Source organism: Prinia subflava, chromosome 12 (genome assembly GCF_021018805.1).
Source record: "Prinia subflava isolate CZ2003 ecotype Zambia chromosome 12, Cam_Psub_1.2, whole genome shotgun sequence".
NCBI classification, from domain to species: domain Eukaryota; kingdom Metazoa; phylum Chordata; class Aves; order Passeriformes; family Cisticolidae; genus Prinia; species Prinia subflava.
In genome coordinates, this window is record NC_086258.1 from 14,829,291 (window position 1) to 14,848,206 (window position 18,916).

Genomic DNA, 18,916 nt, shown 5'->3' on the forward strand with positions numbered 1-18,916 from the left:
ATTGCAAGTTATTATTCCCACTTCATACAACTATTTTCTGTTTGCATCTATCAAAATGAGTACTGGACAGCTTAGATCCTTTGAAAAAGCAGCTAAAGACTTAATCTGTAACAAAACTCAGGGAAATAGAGGAAATCAAACAATGCTCTTGCATGAAGATGTTGTCTTCAGAACTTGCTGGTCTGGTATTGTGGCCTGGGCTGCTGTCATGTAGTTGAGATAAATGCTCTGAGTAAGATCCCTTCATATGGGGCTCAAGGATTTGGGATTCTGCCAAACTGCTGTCCAGCTATTTGTGCATTCTCCCCCATGTAAACGTTGTTTGAGAAGTTTGCATTTCCCAGGTTTCAAAAACTGGTGCAAAATTCCCCATAGCAATAGCTGAAATACTCGGGCAGGTTATTGTCTCCCACAAAACTGTTCCTTGGCAGTGGGAAAAGGTAGATTTCTGTGTAGTAAGTGTGTGTTTCTATAGGTGTCTGTACTTAATTCAGTCGGATGTCCCTGGTACATCCCCCCACCCTGAAAATGCACAAACCCCCTGCATCTTCATTGCATGTTTTTGTATTTGCCCATTCCCTTAGTTTTCAGTTCTCTGGCTTCCTTATCTTTTTTTTTTTTTCTCTGCCCACATTTTTTCCTTCTTTAATCCATTAGTCTTTTCTAACTTCTTGGCCTTTCGACTGTGCATTCTCTTGTGTTGTGCTGGCTGGTATGAAAGGTTTTAAGTAACAGCTAAAATGGAAAAGATAAATTTACCCTTTCCATTAGAAAAAACTTTTAGAGAGTGGCAGTGCCTGCTGGAGAAATGGAGGTTTTGAGCCACAGCTGTAGAGAAAGAGGAGGCTTTTTATCAGTGTGCTATTCCTGAGTACCATCCAAGGGATTTCATGTTTGATAGTGGCCTCTGGCAGACAAATGTTTTTTCCAGTTAAGGTGATGGTTGCTTCTCCTGCCTCAGACCTTTTTTCTGTCTTTGGATTCCCTGTGAATGAAGCTCAAAAAATGCATTATATTTTCCCCTCATTTAAGAAGCAAAATACTATTGAAGTATTATAAAGTAGTGGTAATAAGAGGGATGCTAATACACTTAATGTGATTTGAGTGATCACAGTCTTGAAAATATTTAGTGCTAAAGCATTTGATTATATAATTCAAAAATAATGGCTATTAACCAATTAATATCACTAAGAAACTTTAGGGACAATTTTAATACAGATTTGGGCTTGTATTGTGAAAGTCGCTTTTGTTGATTCTTTTATTTATGTATTTGAAAATATCACAAGTAATTATTTTAATTTATTTTTACCCACAGACCTGTCTGTGCTCCCAGCCCTCTGGGTCCTTCATAAGGATCTTTTGCAGTTCTCCCCATCCTCCCCTCTCAGGTTATGGTGTAAAACACCTCAGACCTTAAATAAGTCACACTAAAAAGTTGGCACCTACAAAGCCTTGCTATGCAGTTCTTACATGAATTATTCTGTTGAGCTGCAGTTTGAATAAAAGGTTTGGAGCCCAGAGCCAGGAAAGAGGAGAATCAAACTGGGGGGCTTTGAGGGTTTTGTGGGTGGCCATGGAGTGTTCCCGAGGGTGGAGCAGTGGCAGAGGTGGGTTGCAGCAGGGACCTGAGCAGCTCTGGGGGTTCCCAGCCTGGCCAGGCTCATTCTCCTGCTCTCAGCTGGGGCTGTGGAGCAACTGCTGACCTTTAAATGGACATCACAGGACCAGTGTACATGGCCAGCAGCTGCACTGTGCCATATGACTATGGGCATTGTCCTCCCAGAATTACTAAATTTCTTATTTCAACTTCTCTAGAACAGAGAAGACCTGTCCTAAAGTCACTCCTCTCCTAACAAGGAAATCCATTGTTGCTTCAGTAGTTTGGGAGAATTTATCTGTTGCTAGCACGTTATGGTAACACAACTTCTCTGTTTGGGTACATTGCAAAATGGTTTCCGTGGGCCGTGAATCTTTTGTTCCAATTTGGTTTTGCAAAAAGAGAGGCAGAGGGTATTTCTGCTGAAATTGTTGGTAAAGTGCAGGAATTTTGGAATGACTTTATCTTCTTGGATAATCTTCTCAGTGTTTTTTAAGCTAGGTGAAGCAATTTACAGAAGTGAAGATCACTGAAGTGAGAAGGCAGGTGGTATTGTTTAACACTGTAACTTGAATATTGTATCTAAATAACTTGAAAATCGAGGGCAAAGAAGAAACTTCATCCTTAGAAATTAGAAAACTAAAATTTTATGTACAAGGAGGGTTGTAGGAATGTGCTGCCTCTTTCATCCCAATTGTTGTCTGCAAATAAACCCCAGATACTTCAACCTCAACTTGGTTCTTCAGTTGCTGATAGCCTGGTGGTTGTTCTGTGTTTGCACTCCTGTTGGGCTGTGGGTGAGCAGGGGAGGCCCTCCAGGGTGTGAGAATTGTGTGTTTTGCAGATTGTACAGCTAATCTGTTTGTTTGAACTGGAAAGCCTGGGCACATGGTAGGGATCAGAAAAGCAGGAGGGATTTTTACTTCTTACTTTGGCACAGAGGAGTCAAGATTTCGATGAGTAAATCACTGCTTGTTTTCATCACAGTTCCATCTCAAGCAGGCTGTTAAGGGAATGTCAGGTGCAGTGTGACCTTCCTTCCTGGGTACCACATGTACCCATAAGTTTCCAACCTTTCTACTGAAAATAGAAAGCTTGTTAGACTTAGAGAAAGGGCTCATGTGACAAAGCTTTCTGCAGTGACCCACTCTCCAGGCAGCCCTTTCTCTCTGTGCCAGCTGGTGCGGTGTTGGCTGAACGGCCTTCCAGGAGAAGGCAAGGAACTTCTGAGGCAGCAAATTCCCATCTGTGCACTTGCCTGGCTGCAGGCCCCAGACTTTGTCTGAGCTAGAAATAGCTTGGAGATCTGACTGGGGGCAGGTGGGAGTTGCTCCAGAGCTCTGTGGGCCATATGGATATTCCAGTTCCCGCACACGGTGGCTTTGGGCAGCTCATGTGATGTTCTTGTGCTTCAGTAAGTCCAGCTGGAGTTCCTGGCTGAAAATTAATTGCTGTCTGCTCAAAGATGTCTTGGCTAAATCATTTCTAGGAAGGAGATGGGATATGCCTCAAACCTGCCTCAGCCCTGCTGTGCAGAGTTTCATGGCTTATAGAAAACTCTCCTTATGCATTGTATTTCCTATAGGGGAGTCGTGTATAACCCAGTGTAAGAAAAAAACAACCATACAGCTTCTTCAAAGAGTATGTCCTGGTATAGGCATTTCTATTAATAAAAGACATAATCTGCTTTGGAGCTGAGCAAAGATGAATGACTTAATCTTTCCTGAACATAAAAGAAATGCTAATTTATCTAGTTTTTTCAGGCTTTGTAGTGAAAATGGAGCTAGATGTTGGAGTAAGCAAAACAGATATCACTGTTACTATGGCACCTAAGAAAGTGTATGCTGTCTACTGTGAGAAATGATGTGGCACTGAAACGGAAGAAAATGAGCACAAAAGTAAATTTTACATTTCTGTGAGTGAGTGGAAACTCCTTTAATAAGTTGAAATCTCTCAGTAATTTTTGGGATGTTTTCCATAAGGTAGTTAGAACTTTTTGTTTTGAGAAATCCTGGGGTGCTCGTTCAGCTCTCCCCACTTCCCCCCACTGTAATCACATAGGTGTTTGTAAAGCTGCCATTTGACTTTCTGCTCCCCTTCACTTTCTGTTGACATTGATGAACATTGAGTATGCTGAATTTAAGGTTCTGATGTGCAGATAAAAATAATGATCAAAGAATGTTGTGTGGCAGGTTAAGAGGAGGAAAACTTCTCCTTGAATGAGTATTCTGCCAATCTTCTACCCCATTTATCACCTCTATTTCTGTAATCAGATGTTGGAGGAAGGAGCAACGTCACCCCCATGGTCAGAGTCAGCACTTAGAGGCTTGTTCCAGCAGGACTGGCTGGTTTGTGTTGTGCTTCCTTTACAGCACAGAAATTAAATGAGATTAATCCACATGTATGATCCTGTGTTGTAGCTGGGCAGTTACACAACATGTTAAGTGATCTCAAGCGATGATGGTGCATGAAAGCAAACCCCATTGTGGTCTTCCACTGAGTCCTTAATTGTGGTGATTACAATGTCTGTTGTCTGTGAGCAGACAGGCTGTTTGCTTTGCCTGGGCTCTGGGCGATTAAAGTGTCTGAGCCTGCTGGGAGCAGAGGAGCTGCTGTGCTGCTCAGCCCTCCTGCCCTCTGGCTTTTCCTGGCATCCTGCATCTGCACATCCCTCCGTGGCTCCTGGGGGTGAGGTGAGAGCACCCTGTGCTGCGTATAATCAGAAAAAACACAGCGTGTGCTTGAGATCTCACCCTCATCTCATGCTCTGTTGGTTTAGTGCTGCCTCGTTTAGGGCATTTATTGCCTCGTTCTGTTTGTGCACTAAGTGAAATAACTTTGGCAAAAGCTTGGATAATAAAGTTTTTAGATACATGCTGTACTTGGTTTTCCAGCAGCTTAAAAGCCTGTTAACAGTGTCTTCTTCTCTAGGGATGGATGAATGAAATTTATAATTATGATCCAGAAACATACCATGCTACGTTGACTCACTCTGTCTACGTGCGACTGGAAGGCAGCACCCTACGACTTTCAAAACCCAATAAAAATATTTCTAGAAGAGCTGTGTACAATGAACCAAAGCCTGAAGTCACATATGTCAGTCAAAAAATTTATGAACTAACAGACAGCAAGGTGAGTGTCTTACTTATATCTGATTTTAACAAAGGATACTGTGCAAATTCTTTTTAACTCTGAATTTTTTTTCACTCCTCTATTTTCACATTCTGTCATTATTTGAACAAAACTGTTGTCGTGACTAACTTGCAAAAGATTGTGCTGGGGAGGAAGATTGAGCAGGATTTGGAAGAAAGTACAGTTTTACACAATAAGGGAAAGGCATGATTTTCCTCTGGCAGTTGAGAGCAGAGTTAACTCCTGGGAGCTCTGAGACTCGTTCCCAATGCATGAGATGACTGCGGGGCTGTTCTGAAGGTTACTCCAAAATGCCTCATCTTTGGTGGTTGTCTTTACCCCACGGCAACTGAGACAATATTTACATTTCACTCAGAGAGGGAGTGTACATCGTATGTGAATGTGAAAGAGGAGAGTGAGAGGTGTCTGGAGTGGGACCTGCTCTGGGTACCCCAGTCTGGGGAAGGAGATGGGGATTTGTGCAGTTGGAAGAGTGCATTAACAATAATGGTAGGACAGTTTTTCTACATGATGTTTTCCTCCCTCAATATGTCAAGAGTTGCCACGTGAAATTGATTCCATTGGCATTGGTTTAAGTAATACATCAATACCTAATTATTAAGGGAATGGATTTTTTTAATGTGTTGCATCAGTCGAGGGCCTTGGCAGTACAGATGTAGGAGGGAACCAGGCTTCACTTGACTGGAAGTGAGAGGGAGAGAGGGATCAAGGCAACAGTGAGGAAAACCTCCCTCCTTTTCTCTGACTCTGTATGGGAAAGGAGCGTGCTGTCAGCTCTGCTTTCCATTAAAGGAAGACAGTGAAAAAGATAAAGCAAAAACTTAGACTCCTGCCTTTTGCAGATTTTTTTTTTCCCATCACAAAGACAAGCAAAGCTGTCACGTACTGTGGGAGCACTTGACTGATGGTGGCACCCCGTGGAATCTTAGAAAAGATTCCCCCTACCCAGACCCAATTGATTACAGAAATGTTAAGTGCCCTGACTGTAATAAACAAATGATGCCTGTTCTTCAAGGTATTTGCCCACAGTTTTTGGGGAACACTGCTGAGTTTAGACCCCACATAAGAATATTTAACTCTTTTTTTTTTTAAACCAGTCTTCTAATCACTTGCATTGTTTTATTTGATATAAATATACAGAGTTTAGAATATAATTATCTGCAAATCAGTCTTATGGCTTGACTGTTATGTATTTAATGTGGCTGTCACCAACTTCAAACGCTTAATTTCATAAGGTGGGCATGAAAAGTTGTGTTCAAAACTCAGTTTGGACTCTGATTATTTTATCTCGTTATCTGTTTATCTCCCCATAGTCCCAGAAATAGTTCTTGGTTTTTCTATTTTTTCTGCAAACCCATGAGAATAAGATGATCTAAATGAAAACAGATTTTCTAATCCACATGGTATAATCTGCTTAAATGGCCTTTGTTTTCATTCCAAGGCTTGGCTCACCAAAGACTCAGTGATAGCAGTGGGTTGGACATCCACCAGCGATTCTGAGTCAGTTAAACCGGCAGATCCAGTGTGGGATAGTTATCTCTTGCATTCCTGTGTTCTTTACTTGAATATAGAAACACAGAGGATACAAGTGAAAAATAAATTCATTTAACCCTTTCATATATCCTTCAGATTTCCCTGGTTCCCAAGAGCCTGGCACGGAAACGGATTTGGAACAAGAAATACCCAATTTGCATTGAACTCGCCAAACAGGATGACTTCATGGCCAAGGCCCAGGCTGAGAAGGAGACTGCAGAGGAAAAGTTACCTGCTGAAAAAGTGGACTCGAACAGTGAGGACTCCAAGAAACCTCAGGATGGAGCCAAGTACACTTGCCAAAAGGATCAAGTGCTTTATCTCTTTGGGAGGACGGGTAGGGAGAAGGAGGAGTGGTTCAGAAGGTTCCTTCTCGCATCAAAGCTCAAGGCTGAAGCGAAGAAGACACCCAGTTTGTCTGGGAGCAAACCAGGTACTCAGATTTTGTATTCTTGTAGAAGCCTGTTAAAAGGAACAAACCAAAGTTATGTTTTGGTGGTGCCACAGTGATCTTTACAAGCAAAAGGACCTCTCATTGCCACCTTACCCCCACCTTTTCCCCCCTTGGCTCTATGCTTTAAATATTACTACTATTTTTAGACTATTTTATTTGGATACACTGTTTTTCAGTGAGTGTAATAACTTCTGTCATATTTGTAAGGATTAATTGTTCAGTCTCTTCTTTTGCTGTATGTTGGAACTGATCAACAATTGCAGTATTAGACTCAATTCTCTTACTACCCGTTTTTCATCCTCCATCCTTCCTTCCACTCTCGTCTCCTGTAAAGGGTAGAGGTTTCTCATGGGTTAGTGAGAAGTTTTCACAAGAAAACACATTTCTCTGTTTAAATAAAAGGTCCTGTACAAATATAGATACATGAATATATATCTCTGAACCAACCAACATGAGTCTATCATATTGATCAGTTATTTGGAATATTAATTTAAACCCATCCTCTGAAACAATTATGACTGACTGACTCATGCTTTTCTGTGTTTATTCTCTGAGAAGCTTTTTAAAAATCAGATAATATAGTTGTTTCTGGCACATAACTTCTTGAAATGCAAATGCAAAATTAATAGCTAATTAAATATATATAAATAAATAGCTGCATACTTTTGACAGTCTTTCTAATTGTAACTGCCTATGATTAGATTAGGGGAAAAAAACCTTTAGTCATAGGTGCATTTCAATCACCTGACTTTTATTTTAGGCATTCTCCAGCAGGGCTGTTGGGAATTCTGCCATGTGTGATACATATGAGAGTGTCCATATTTAAATATGCTATTGATCAGCTGACTCCTCCAGTCCCACACCCTGCTGAGTGCTGAATCATAGCAAATACTGCCTAATTTGGGTTTAGGACCACCTAAACACACAGCAGTAAAATTTACTTTTAGCCTTTAAAATCTGAAAGCATCATACTGGGTTTTTTTTTTTTTTCAGGAGAAATAACTGTGGAATAAATTTGTTCCTTTAAATTTGATGATGGTGTTTGTGGTATTTGGCTGTCAGGTTTGTCCTCTGTTGAACAGGTATTATTCCTTTGAATTTAGGGGTGCTGCCAGCACACAGTAGAGGTGATGGCCAGCCCGGAGCTCTCACGCACAGCCGGAGCAGCAGCAAGGGAAATGCAGAAGAAATTACATCCCAGCCAAAGCACAAGGACCTGGCTGGCAATGTGAAGCAGAAAATGCTTCTGGACTACAATGTTTATATGGCAAAGTGTGTTCCACAAGAAAAGAAAAGCCCTTCAGGTAGTCCAGTCCTCAGTGCAGACAGCAGCCCTACAGCTGTGAAAAAGGTAATGCTTGTCTCCAAAGGAACAGTGAACAGTGTCTGTAGCTCTTACTAATCCTTTGGCCTCCTGGACTGCATTTGAGTCACTCACAGTAAACACAACCTTAACACTAAATACAACACTCATAATGAACATTTCTTTAATGTTAAGTGTGACCACTGTTGGTTTAAAAGCTGTTATTCATATCATGCATCTGCTTCCAGTCTTTCATACAATACTCAGAACAGGGACTAGGAGGCCCTGGTGTAATGTATGAATAAACACACCTTGTGTTCCCCCAGGAAAACACGTTCTAGCCCCCAGGCACCCCTGAGGCTGTGATGGGGTTGCTGCTGAATGTGGCCCGTGTCAGAAGTGACTCTATAAATAGAAGAGCAGTGCTGGCAGGGAACCTGCGTCACAGCAGAGGCTCTCACCCAGCCGTGCTGGCAGGGCCAGGCTGCAGCCCTTGCAAGCAGGAGCTGCCAGGAGATGTGTTCAGAGCTGCAGCATCCACCTGCCTGTCTTAGAAAGCACTGCCTTTCTGCCAGCCTCAGGAGTGCTGCCTGCAATAATGCAGGGTGCTGAATTCTTCTGTCATTGCAGGTGTTTAATACATTGTGTTTCCTCCATGGAAACTTCCTGTTTGGTCGTGGTAGTGTGTGTACACCCCCAAAATTATTTCAGCTGCCTTGGCTTTTGTGTGTGTAGTCAGTGATGCAGCATCTGAATGTATAATATTTCCAGGTGTTTTGAGATGGTTCTCAAGGAAACCAAGACAGAATTCTCTTGGACTGTAAACAAAACCTTTAATACAGCAGAGGGAACAATACAGTTTCCTCAATCCTGTATGCAAACAGTGGAAGGAGGAGTGTGATTCCCTGTACTGTGTTTATCATCTATTTGTGGTGTTTCTGAACTGGATTTCAGGATGTAAGGTTCCAATTTTTAGATAAAACAAAGGAATAGTAGAGTACCTGTTTTTCCAGATCTGACTGGCAAGAGAGAGTATCTCTTACTGCAAGCACATTTGTAAGCCTGCCCACTCTGGGTTTATCTGCTTTTTCTGCCAGAGGTTAAATTACATACAACTTTCTCATTTCGTTGCCAGAGGTCAATCTATATCTGTGTGGTCTCGTTCCCTCTGCTGCGTGTCAGGACGATGACAGGCTCGTGGCAGCCCGGCTGATGCGTTTGTAAAGCTGCTCCCTGTGCTGAGCATTTGGTGTTCTGAGCTGACCCAGGCTCTTAACACTGAACTTCCCATATAAATCAGGGCTTTTCTGTCCTTATTTTATAGAATTTATAGAGCTGAATAACCTGCTGTATGTTTTCAGTTGCCAGATGCCAGCGTGGAAACGGAAGAAGAAGAAGAACAGGAGGCCTGGGTGAATGCTCTGCTTGGAAGAATATTTTGGGATTTTTTAGGAGAGAAATATTGGTCTGATCTAGTGTCAAAGAAGATCCAAATGAAACTTAGCAAAATAAAGGTACCTGATCTGGAGACTTGCATTATACACCCATCGTGGAGGAAGTGAAACACATAGTCTGAGTTTTAAAATAGTACAAGGAAGATTTATTTCACATTTACATGTAAAAGACAATAAATGTGCTACAGATTCTGATGGATCTCATCATGTTAACTTCGCTGCTTCTGTTTAAAATGAACTGCAGCTGGATTAGCTATTTGTATCTGTCAATTTTTTATGCAAAAATTAAAGTATTATTGTATTTGCATTAGGGATGAGTAGAACTGGTAACTTAGAACTGGTAACTTTTTAAGTGGAAAGACTGGGAATGGGGATTGGATGTATTTTGATGTGTTAAAGCAGTGTCTGTTCACAGGAGATATGTTTTCTGTCAGTTAGAAATAATTAAATGAATAGACACTCAAATCATGATTCTGTGCCTCTATTTTACTAAAACTATGATACAGATTTAAAAGGTAATGTTCCGTGAAATAATTTGCCAAAGATAAATGAAGCTGAGACATTGATAAAACATCACTGATAAAATATATGACCGATGGCAAAATCCAAAGAAGTCTTTGATTTTTTTTTCACAATGAAATAGGATTTACACTTCATTCTTGAGGTTTTTACATACTTTGACTAAAAATGCTGATGGTTTAAGGTCAGCATCTAAACTTCAGCATAATGTTAAAAACAAGTTCAGATGCCAAATCCCTCCCTAAAAAGTTTTGCAACTGGCAACTGTGAAATTCTAGAATAGTAAGAAATTTGTGTAATTACATTTGTGTTCTTTCACTTCAGTTCCATCCATTCCTTAAGTTCAATGAGCTTTCTTCTCTCAGGAAACTGATGTTTAGTTCCATAACATGTATTTGATTTTTTATTCTGTCCTTTTAGCTGCCCTACTTCATGAATGAGCTGACTCTGACTGAGCTTGACATGGGGATAGCAGTGCCCAAGATCCTTCAAGCCTTCAAACCTTCTATTGATCACAGAGGTAAAATACAAAAAACCTGCTGATATTGCCTTTGTATCTGTGGAGAAGAAAATGTTGATCTGTTTATCTTGTGCATGTTTTAGGTACATGGAATAAGAGCTTATTCTGAGATACTCAGGGGTCTTTGTCTCAGGCTCAGCATAAAAGTAATTCTTTATATATGGAATTGTGATCATGTCTTTCCATAGGAAATAATTACTGAACTAAACTAAAATTTGCATGCAACAGAGATGCAGACACTTATCTGACACTGTCATGGACTGCAGAGAGCAATGCACATCTCCCTGAGACAGATCTGATTCTGTACCATAGGAAAAACAGGTTTGGCTATCCCAGAGAAGCTGCCCTGTTCTGAAAATAGGGATTCAGAAAATATAATTGTAATAACTTAGAAAGCAAGGATATGGTGTTGTTTTGAAAATAAACTTCAAAACACAGAATCATTTTTTTAAGGCTGGATGACTTTCCCACTGCTGCTTCATGAATTACAACTGGTTTTTTTCTATTCCTTCTGGCTTGCATATGGTCACATATTTGAGGATACTCATGTCACTTTAGTTGTCTTGCAAGAAAGAACTTGGAATAATGCTTTTTAGCTTCAAAAGCATTTGTTCTACATGTTGAGGAAAGCTAGATGACATCTAAGATATAATCAGAGCAGTTTTTAATTTTAAATTGTGTCAGTTTCTCCACTCAACGTGGAGAATTTCTAATTGGCCTAAAGGGAAATACTTCCTTGGAAGACCTGGTGTGGTACCACCTGACCTTTGCAAGAATACTACATGCATGGACTTTAGGAGGAGATTAATTACTAAAAACTTTGCGCCACTCAAATCACTGACTAAAAGCATGAGGATAGTGAGTGCTAACCTTTCCCTCATAAAACAGAAAAAATAGACTTTGGGGAAATATTAAAATCCTCTTGGTCATACATTAGTTAATGGTGCCTGTTGTATCCAAATGCTGTTGTTTGCCCTTATCTACTTGAGACTTGCAACTCTTTGGGAAAAGCCTTATCTAGAAAACACTGGGTACTTTGCTCTCAACTTTTCCAAAGAATATTTTCCACTGAGCTTTATAAACAAAGCATGTTTCAAAAGAGCAAATTGTTTGGTCGTCATGAGGACAAAATCGGTCTTTTTAAGAGAAATAAGAGTTGAATAGATGGAATAAGCTGGAGTGCAGTCAGTATTTGGGGAACTAAAGGATATTTCTGCTTCTTGTCTTGTGGTTCCTGTGTGGGACAGCAGGTTCTCCATTGTGCTTAGGAAGTCCTCCAGAGTTCTCAATTAAGTGGTTGCACCATTGGTAGAAGTTTGATTTGGAGTTACAGAACAAAGGAAAACTTTTAAAAATCTTTACATGAGTGATGCTTGTGAAATGGTTTCATAGTTTCTTTTTAATCAGGCTCTCCTTTCCGGGTTCTTGTCAGTGTGTTTGCCTTTGCCTTGATTTAAACATTTTTTGAATTCCTTTCTCTGTTCTCATAACTTCAGTTGTAACCAAGGGCTGTGGTTCTAAGTCATGAGATGGGATTTAGGAGCCACTGAGTGCTTGGCTTCAATTAAGTGCTGAAAAAGCAATGACATCAATTATTTCCTTCAGTTTCTTGTTCAGTTAAACTGTGACAAGCAAACATTTATGGTAGGATTTCTAATCCTTTTAACTTCTTCCATGCTGTTGAATGACATGTGAACTCTTAGGGCTTTTAAGAGCTTGCAGTGAGTAATTACTGGAATAACTTGTTCTGTTATTATACTTAAAAGGACATAAACAAGGGGTTGACAATGGGAAATGCTTGTTTTCCTAAGAATAAATGTATTTCTTGGTAAGTTGGCCTATGGGTGAATGACCTGGTTTGTTGGGAAGTGTGGGGAAAAAAACCCTATAGTTTCAGGGCAGTATCCAGAATTAACACTTCTAGGTTTTTGGGGTTTTTATTAAGTGTTTGAGGCAGTCATTTGAGGTAGCTTTTTGTGAGGCTTTAAAACATAGTTACGAATTGTGATGTGCTTTGTTTCATCCATACTTTTCTTACCTGTGCTGGATTACAAAGAAAATACTTTTTTTATTACGTGCCTTCTCTAATTAACTAAATTTGTTAACAGACAAGGTTAGCAAAAAATCTTGTTTCTAAATACAGTCCTACTTGGGTGACAGCATATGCTGTGGCTTTTACTGTAATTCTGTCAAGGCTAGGGAACCAAAAAATGGAATAAATTGCACCATCTGCCCAATTCTTCACTCCCTCTCCCCCCCTTTTTCCCTCTGGAAAAAGTGTACGAACATTTTCCGGTCAGAAGGAATTTTCCCTCTCAGTAATGGCATCCTTTGCTTAATTTGATCTACTGTTAAAATGATATTGATGATTGAGTTCTGCTGACTCATTGATTATCCAAAAAGTCTGTTAAGCTGTTTTTTGTGATCTTACTGATACTTTCCTACTGTAAAGGAAAAAAATCCTTATAAGCTTGTATTTGAGTCCTTGTGTTTAGTTTTTAGAAAAGTGTTAGAAAAATGTCATAGAAAAGAGTTATTTGGGTTTTTAAAGCACCACCTTGCCTTCATCCTGCTCCCAGCATGTATCCTCACAGGGTGCCAGTGACCTTTGGGAGCTGCCTGTATTTCTGTTACCACAAGTGGCTGGCATTATGATAAGGATATGTTTTTGCAGAAAAGAAAACAGTCATTCTTTAACTGATAAAGTGTTTCTTTTCTAGAACAATGAAACACAAAGAGTAGTTACCATTTGTCCTGGTTTCAGTTTTATTCACCATTCATTGCTTCCAAATGAGTAACTAAAAGTGGAATGGGTCAGTGGTTGATGTGCCAGGTACTGGTCAGGGACTGTTTTGTGAAGCTGCAATATCTGGAAATGGAAGATGTATAATCTGTGTTTAGTGGCATCTGTTTTCTAACCTCTGGATGACAAATACCTACAGCTTTGGTGCAGCGTGTCACTTAAAAGGCTCGAGCTAGTCTTAAGGTATTCCCAGGACAATTCTTTTGGAGATTGCAAAAAGCAAATAGTTTGCACAGACAATAGGATTTAATTTAATATTGCACGTCCTGAGTTGTCTGAATAATGACCCTGTTTACACTGAATCATAAAAGAATGCCTGCAGCTCAGTTGCTGAGGAAACCTTGTCACAGATCTTCAATCCACCCCTGGCAAACAAGAGGCAGAGGCTGTGGTGTGAGAGAAGCAATATTGCTCTGGGATTTCGAGTTGTGCTTCTCTTGGACAGCGTCAGTGATGTAGAGGAGTGTCCCCATGACTGCTTGGCTTGGAGCAATGCTGTAAATAGTTTTGAAGTGAATCCCTGATGGTATTCTATTTCCTTGATCTCATTTCACATCTCTTAAGCAGTTTAGGTGTGTGTAAATCACAGTACATTTTTTTAGACCATTAGCTATATTCACTGCTCTCTTTTGGTGTGGCTTGGATTTATATCTGGCTTTGTTCCATGAGCTTAATGTGATCAGAAAACTTGCTTTGTGATTGCTCTTCAAGTGACATCTTTCCTGTTGTTTATTTTAGGACTATGGGTTGATTTGGAAATGTCCTACAATGGATCTTTTCTAATGACCCTGGAGACCAAGATGAACTTGACCAAACTTGGTAAAGAGCCGCTTGGGGAAGCCTTTAAGGTTGGCGACATCGGCAGGGAAGGGTAAGGGATGGCAATGGTGCTTTCACTGTGAAAAGCTGGGATTTTCCTGGTGTCTTTGCAGCTCTGGCTCTGCAGTAGATTGAAAGGAGTTTTGGAGATGTTTCACACAAGTGGGTGTGAACGTGGCTTTTCTGTGCAACTTTATTGTTTGGTTACGCTATTGATAATAATTTTAATAAAAGGCTTCTGTGGTACAATTATCTTACATATATATTTCAGTTGGGCTTTAAAATGTCCTGTGGCTAAAATTTAGTTTTGTCTTATACTTGATTTGGGGTTTAGGCAGATAAAACTCAAATACTGGAGATGCACACATGCAGGAATAGACAGGTGTTAAGGCTACTGCAGCACGGTACAGCTGCAGCTGGAAACCATGGAGCAGTAAACAATGTGGAAGGTCAACAGGCTCTGACTGTTATGTAAAGACTTTTTGAAAAGCTGTATTGCATCGTGGCAGTAATCACATCCTTGCTTTAGTCTCTGTTTTTCCTCATAGTCATCTTCTGTTTGCCTGCCATGCCTAAGTGAAATGCCTCATGTAAATGAAATAACAAGCAGACACCATAGAGTAACCCACCTCCTCTGTATTTGTGCTTTCCCTCTCATTTTTGCAATGTCTGAATGTCATCCATCTGTCCATAAGTGTTAACCTAGTGAGTGGCACCTATCAAATGTCCATCCCTGGATGGATCCACTCCCAGGTCTGGAGCCCATTTTTGGGGCTGTATTCTCTTTGTACTTCAGAAATCTGCAGTACTGTAGGTGGTCTCTGATTTGATCTACAACCACTGCCTACAAATCAAGAAACAGTCTCTAAATCTGGCCGTTTGTTTAGCTATGAACAAAACAATTCTTTCACAATTAAGATACTAGATGCTTTGTATACTCATGTTGTAGCTCTGACCATTTATTCTGAGATATCTTGAATACTTACAGCAGCACTATATTTCAGTGCAGTCATGACAAGAAAATAAATGTGAAAAAAACTAATGGCTGAATGATCTCATACACTGGTAGAATTTCAGAGGATTTAAAATCGACCTAGATTCTCGTTGTCACTGCTTGAAATAAGTATTTCTCAATTTACATCACTATAACTGGTAGGTGTGAATTTTTCAAAATCCCTTTAATCCTGCCTGCCCAAAAAATGGGGGATAGAGGAAGAAACGTCTACACAAATCAAATTCTTGCTTTTCTTCCCCACCCCTTCAGCATTTTCTTTGTGTATTTTCATATCTGTTCAGTGCAGGAACAGCCTCAGAAATAATTAGTGAACACTCTGATTCATATATAAAAATCAGGTTGCTGCTGGCTGAGCAATAGGCCCCCAGCAAGGCAGATTTAAGTGCCTGTAGCCAAGCAACCAATTACTTGAAGGTATCAGCATTGCTCCCTGCACAGGGCTGGGATGTTTCAAAGCTCAGGGCCAGGTAGCAGCTTTACACAAAGAGCAGTCTAATGTATTCTAGTTGGGATGAGGGGTTTTTTTGTTGCTTGTTTTTTTTTTTCCTTTAAGAAAATGGATATTAAATAAATTAAAGAGTGAAAAGTATAGAACAGTTTGATTCTCATCTATGCCTTCCAATGTGTTAGTTAATTTTAATTCTGCTGGCTTTTTAAATTATCAGTTGACAATTGCTGTGACAAATCAAATCAGTCTGCATGTGTTTGCATCCATGGTCACGTTGTCAGTAAGTGATGCGTGTTGGTTGCTGAGCTCATTCCTGGCTCTTAGGAGCTCAGAACAAACCATCTCTTGAGATGCAATAACCACAGAGTGGTGTGAGAAAGGCACCTACTCATCCAGAGAGAGGAGAGTGGGGGAACAGCTCTGGGGTTTGACTGTCTGTGCCTGTTGTCAGTGTACAGCAAGACAAATGGGTCACTGTTGTGCTTGCTGTTTGAAATAGAAGTGAAGTGTGCCGAGACACAGTCTGGTAATGCTGTCTTGTGTGCCCTCTCGGGAAAATGCTGCTCTCAGAAAGGCTAGGAAACTATTTAATTGCCAATTTTATAAAAGTAATACAGTATAGATTCTGCTAAACAGGAGATGAGGCAAAAGCAGGCAGGTTAACCCAAAGTTACTGTAGCTTCATAACCCATCAGTCCTTTTGGCTTTGTTGAACCACATAAAAACAAACTGACAAATGGCAATTCATAAAATATTGTGCAATCTTTACAGGAACAATACAGTAGCTCCAAAGTGATTTTTTTTTTCTGCCAATGTTTGTGTCATATAAATGGTCCATTGTATACAGAGCTCCCCTGAAATCTCACTCAAGCTTATTTATTGTTGCTTTGTTTAATGCGAGGAAATCCTGTGGTCTGAGCCACTTGGTGCTTGTGAGGCACTTCAGAGGACCCCTTCAACTAGGAAATAAAACACCTTCTTGTAAGCAGGTGACACCTTTGAAGGATTTGAGGATGCCCTGAGCACACTTTGAGCTGTTTGCACAGGAAAGAGAAGCGAGGTCACAGCCTGGTAGAAAACGTGTAGTTTGACTCTGACCTAAAAACGTGAATTTCTGTGAGGAACAGCTCCAGCATTGCTATTTGGGCCAGTGACAGGCACCAGCCACCACCCCCACGTCCTCAGGGAGGTGGCTCAGTTTGGTTTGCTCCTTCGCTCTCTGCAGGTACAAAATGCTGCTCTGCATAGGAAGAGCTTTGCAATTCTGATTCCACAGCCTGGATAGGAAATGTTTCAGTGTGGGCAGGTCCTGGGATTGCTGCTCCAGTGGGGAAGGAGTCCTGTGCACTGTGAGCTGCACCTGAACTGTCCCTTCACATCAGCACTTCATGCAGCAGCCACCAGTTTGTTCTGTGTGCAGAGTAACAGGCAGTGGCCTCAGTCCGTGCCCTGTGTGAGGTTATTAATTCATCAAATACATTTCCAAGAACACACACAAAAAGAAAGAAGACACAGCTATAAAGTGTATTCTGAACATGCTGTGTAGTATTATATTCCTGGGTATAGTCCCTAGGGCTAAAGCCATATGCTTTTGAAGCCTGTGTTGTGTAACTGTTTCAAGCTCTTGCATTCAGTGGAGATCTGTTAATTCTGACGTGTATCCACTGTATCCTTCTCTCATTTAAATCCGTTTAAAAGATTTGAAATTTTTCGTGTGATTGTGGATGTAAAGTCTTCCACAGTTTAAGTCTAGGAATTAGTCACTACTATGTTGTAGTTTGTTCCCAAAGGGCAACATTTGTTTATTACTTCACTGTTTTCCCCCACAACATTCAAACACAATGATTTGTCCAACTCTAATTCTGCTCAACTCATGGAAATCCAGGAGCAGCGACAGAGATGCTTCCAAACGTATTTAGAATAATCTCCACATTTGATTTGAATATGTAGACTAGCCACCCCCATGCCAGCCTCTTTCATGAAGGATTATGTCCCACTGGGGAAAACAGATTTCTGTTTTGAAAGCTGGTTCTGCCAGACTGGCTTCAGAGTGGTTTTGTTCTTTTAGATAGTATTTATAAAGAGGGGAGGGGACTGTTCAGAAGCTGTAATGTCAGCCAAAGCTGTACAAGATGAAGAGCTATTTAAGGCTATTACATTTGACCTGGAAATTGCATTGTTTCAGTTTCAGGCCAAGGGCGTATTGTCTTGCAGACAGCGATGAGGAATCCTCCAGCGCCGGCTCCTCAGAGGAAGATGATGCTCCGGAGCTGGCAGGAGAGAAGCAGGTGACCCCCGGAGCAGAAGGGTGAGCATTTGTTAATCCTGCCCTCCCCCGATGCCATACCCGATGCCGGTCCCTGGTGCCTTTGTCCCCAGAAGGGCAGTGAAGGATCCCGGCCGCCTTTCCCAGGGCAGAGGGCAGCACTGGAGCCCTGCCCACCCCAGAGCCCTGCAGGGGCTGCTCCCGCCTGCCCTGGGGACCTTCCCCAGCGTGTCCTACCTGGTAGCAGAGCCAGGAACAGGATTTTGTGTGAAAACCTGAAACCTGCTCTCTGCAGTATTACCCCTACACTGATCCTGCCAATCCCTTATTTCCACAGTTCCATTTTCTTCAAGAAAATAACTGTTACTCAAGCCTGTTTTTCTTGCTCAGTTATGTGTTGTTTTTTTTTTTTCCCTTGACACTTCATGTGTCTGAGCTGTGCAATACTGCCCTCTGATGCTGTGCATGGATTTCAGAGAAAATCTCCCAACATCAGTGATGCCACATCATTTCTTGTTTTGGCTGCTGCTCTGATTTTTTGCTTTCTGCATCTGATTGCAATTATGCCATGCAATGAGAAAGCTGAATGTGTGAGCCCAGAATGTCTGAGACAGTCACAATGTTTTTTATGTCTGAACATATCTAAGTGATTTTTACAGTGAATATACCAGAAGACTCATGACTTATTTCAAAATGTTCCAGAGAATTTTAGTATTTTACTCCTGAACACTTTTGAAAATTGTGTGAAGAGTTGTTTGAATTACTGCAGTTGATGCATTTCATATCTTCTTGAAATTTATAGATGATATAAAGAATTCTTTATCAAGAGGACAAAGAAGGAGAATGAAGAATCTTGATGTAAAATACTGAAAAAACATTCTTACACCTGTTAAAATCTGCATTACTATCACTATAGAATCTGATGGGAGAATAACTTCCTTCTCTGGGTAAAGATACAGCTAGTGTAAAATCCCAAAGTTGAAATTTATTTACCTTTTTATATCAGCTGAACAGTTTTTTGTCTTATGGTGT

General features: G+C 40.7%; 1 protein-coding gene across 4 annotated transcripts in view; it reads left to right on the plus strand.

The window, feature by feature from the left end:
• Positions 1–18,916, plus strand: part of TEX2 (testis expressed 2) — a 43,838-nt gene that overhangs the window by 20,763 nt on the left and 4,159 nt on the right. For all 4 annotated transcript variants that reach the window (XM_063410138.1, XM_063410141.1, XM_063410139.1 and 1 more), the window contains exons 3-9: positions 4,529–4,729; positions 6,380–6,716; positions 7,841–8,088; positions 9,402–9,554; positions 10,434–10,533; positions 14,075–14,207; positions 17,804–17,926. In XM_063410138.1, the coding sequence (XP_063266208.1) occupies positions 4,529–4,729; positions 6,380–6,716; positions 7,841–8,088; positions 9,402–9,554; positions 10,434–10,533; positions 14,075–14,207; positions 17,804–17,926 (1,295 nt within the window). The remainder of the gene's footprint in view (positions 1–4,528; positions 4,730–6,379; positions 6,717–7,840; positions 8,089–9,401; positions 9,555–10,433; positions 10,534–14,074; positions 14,208–17,803; positions 17,927–18,916) is intronic.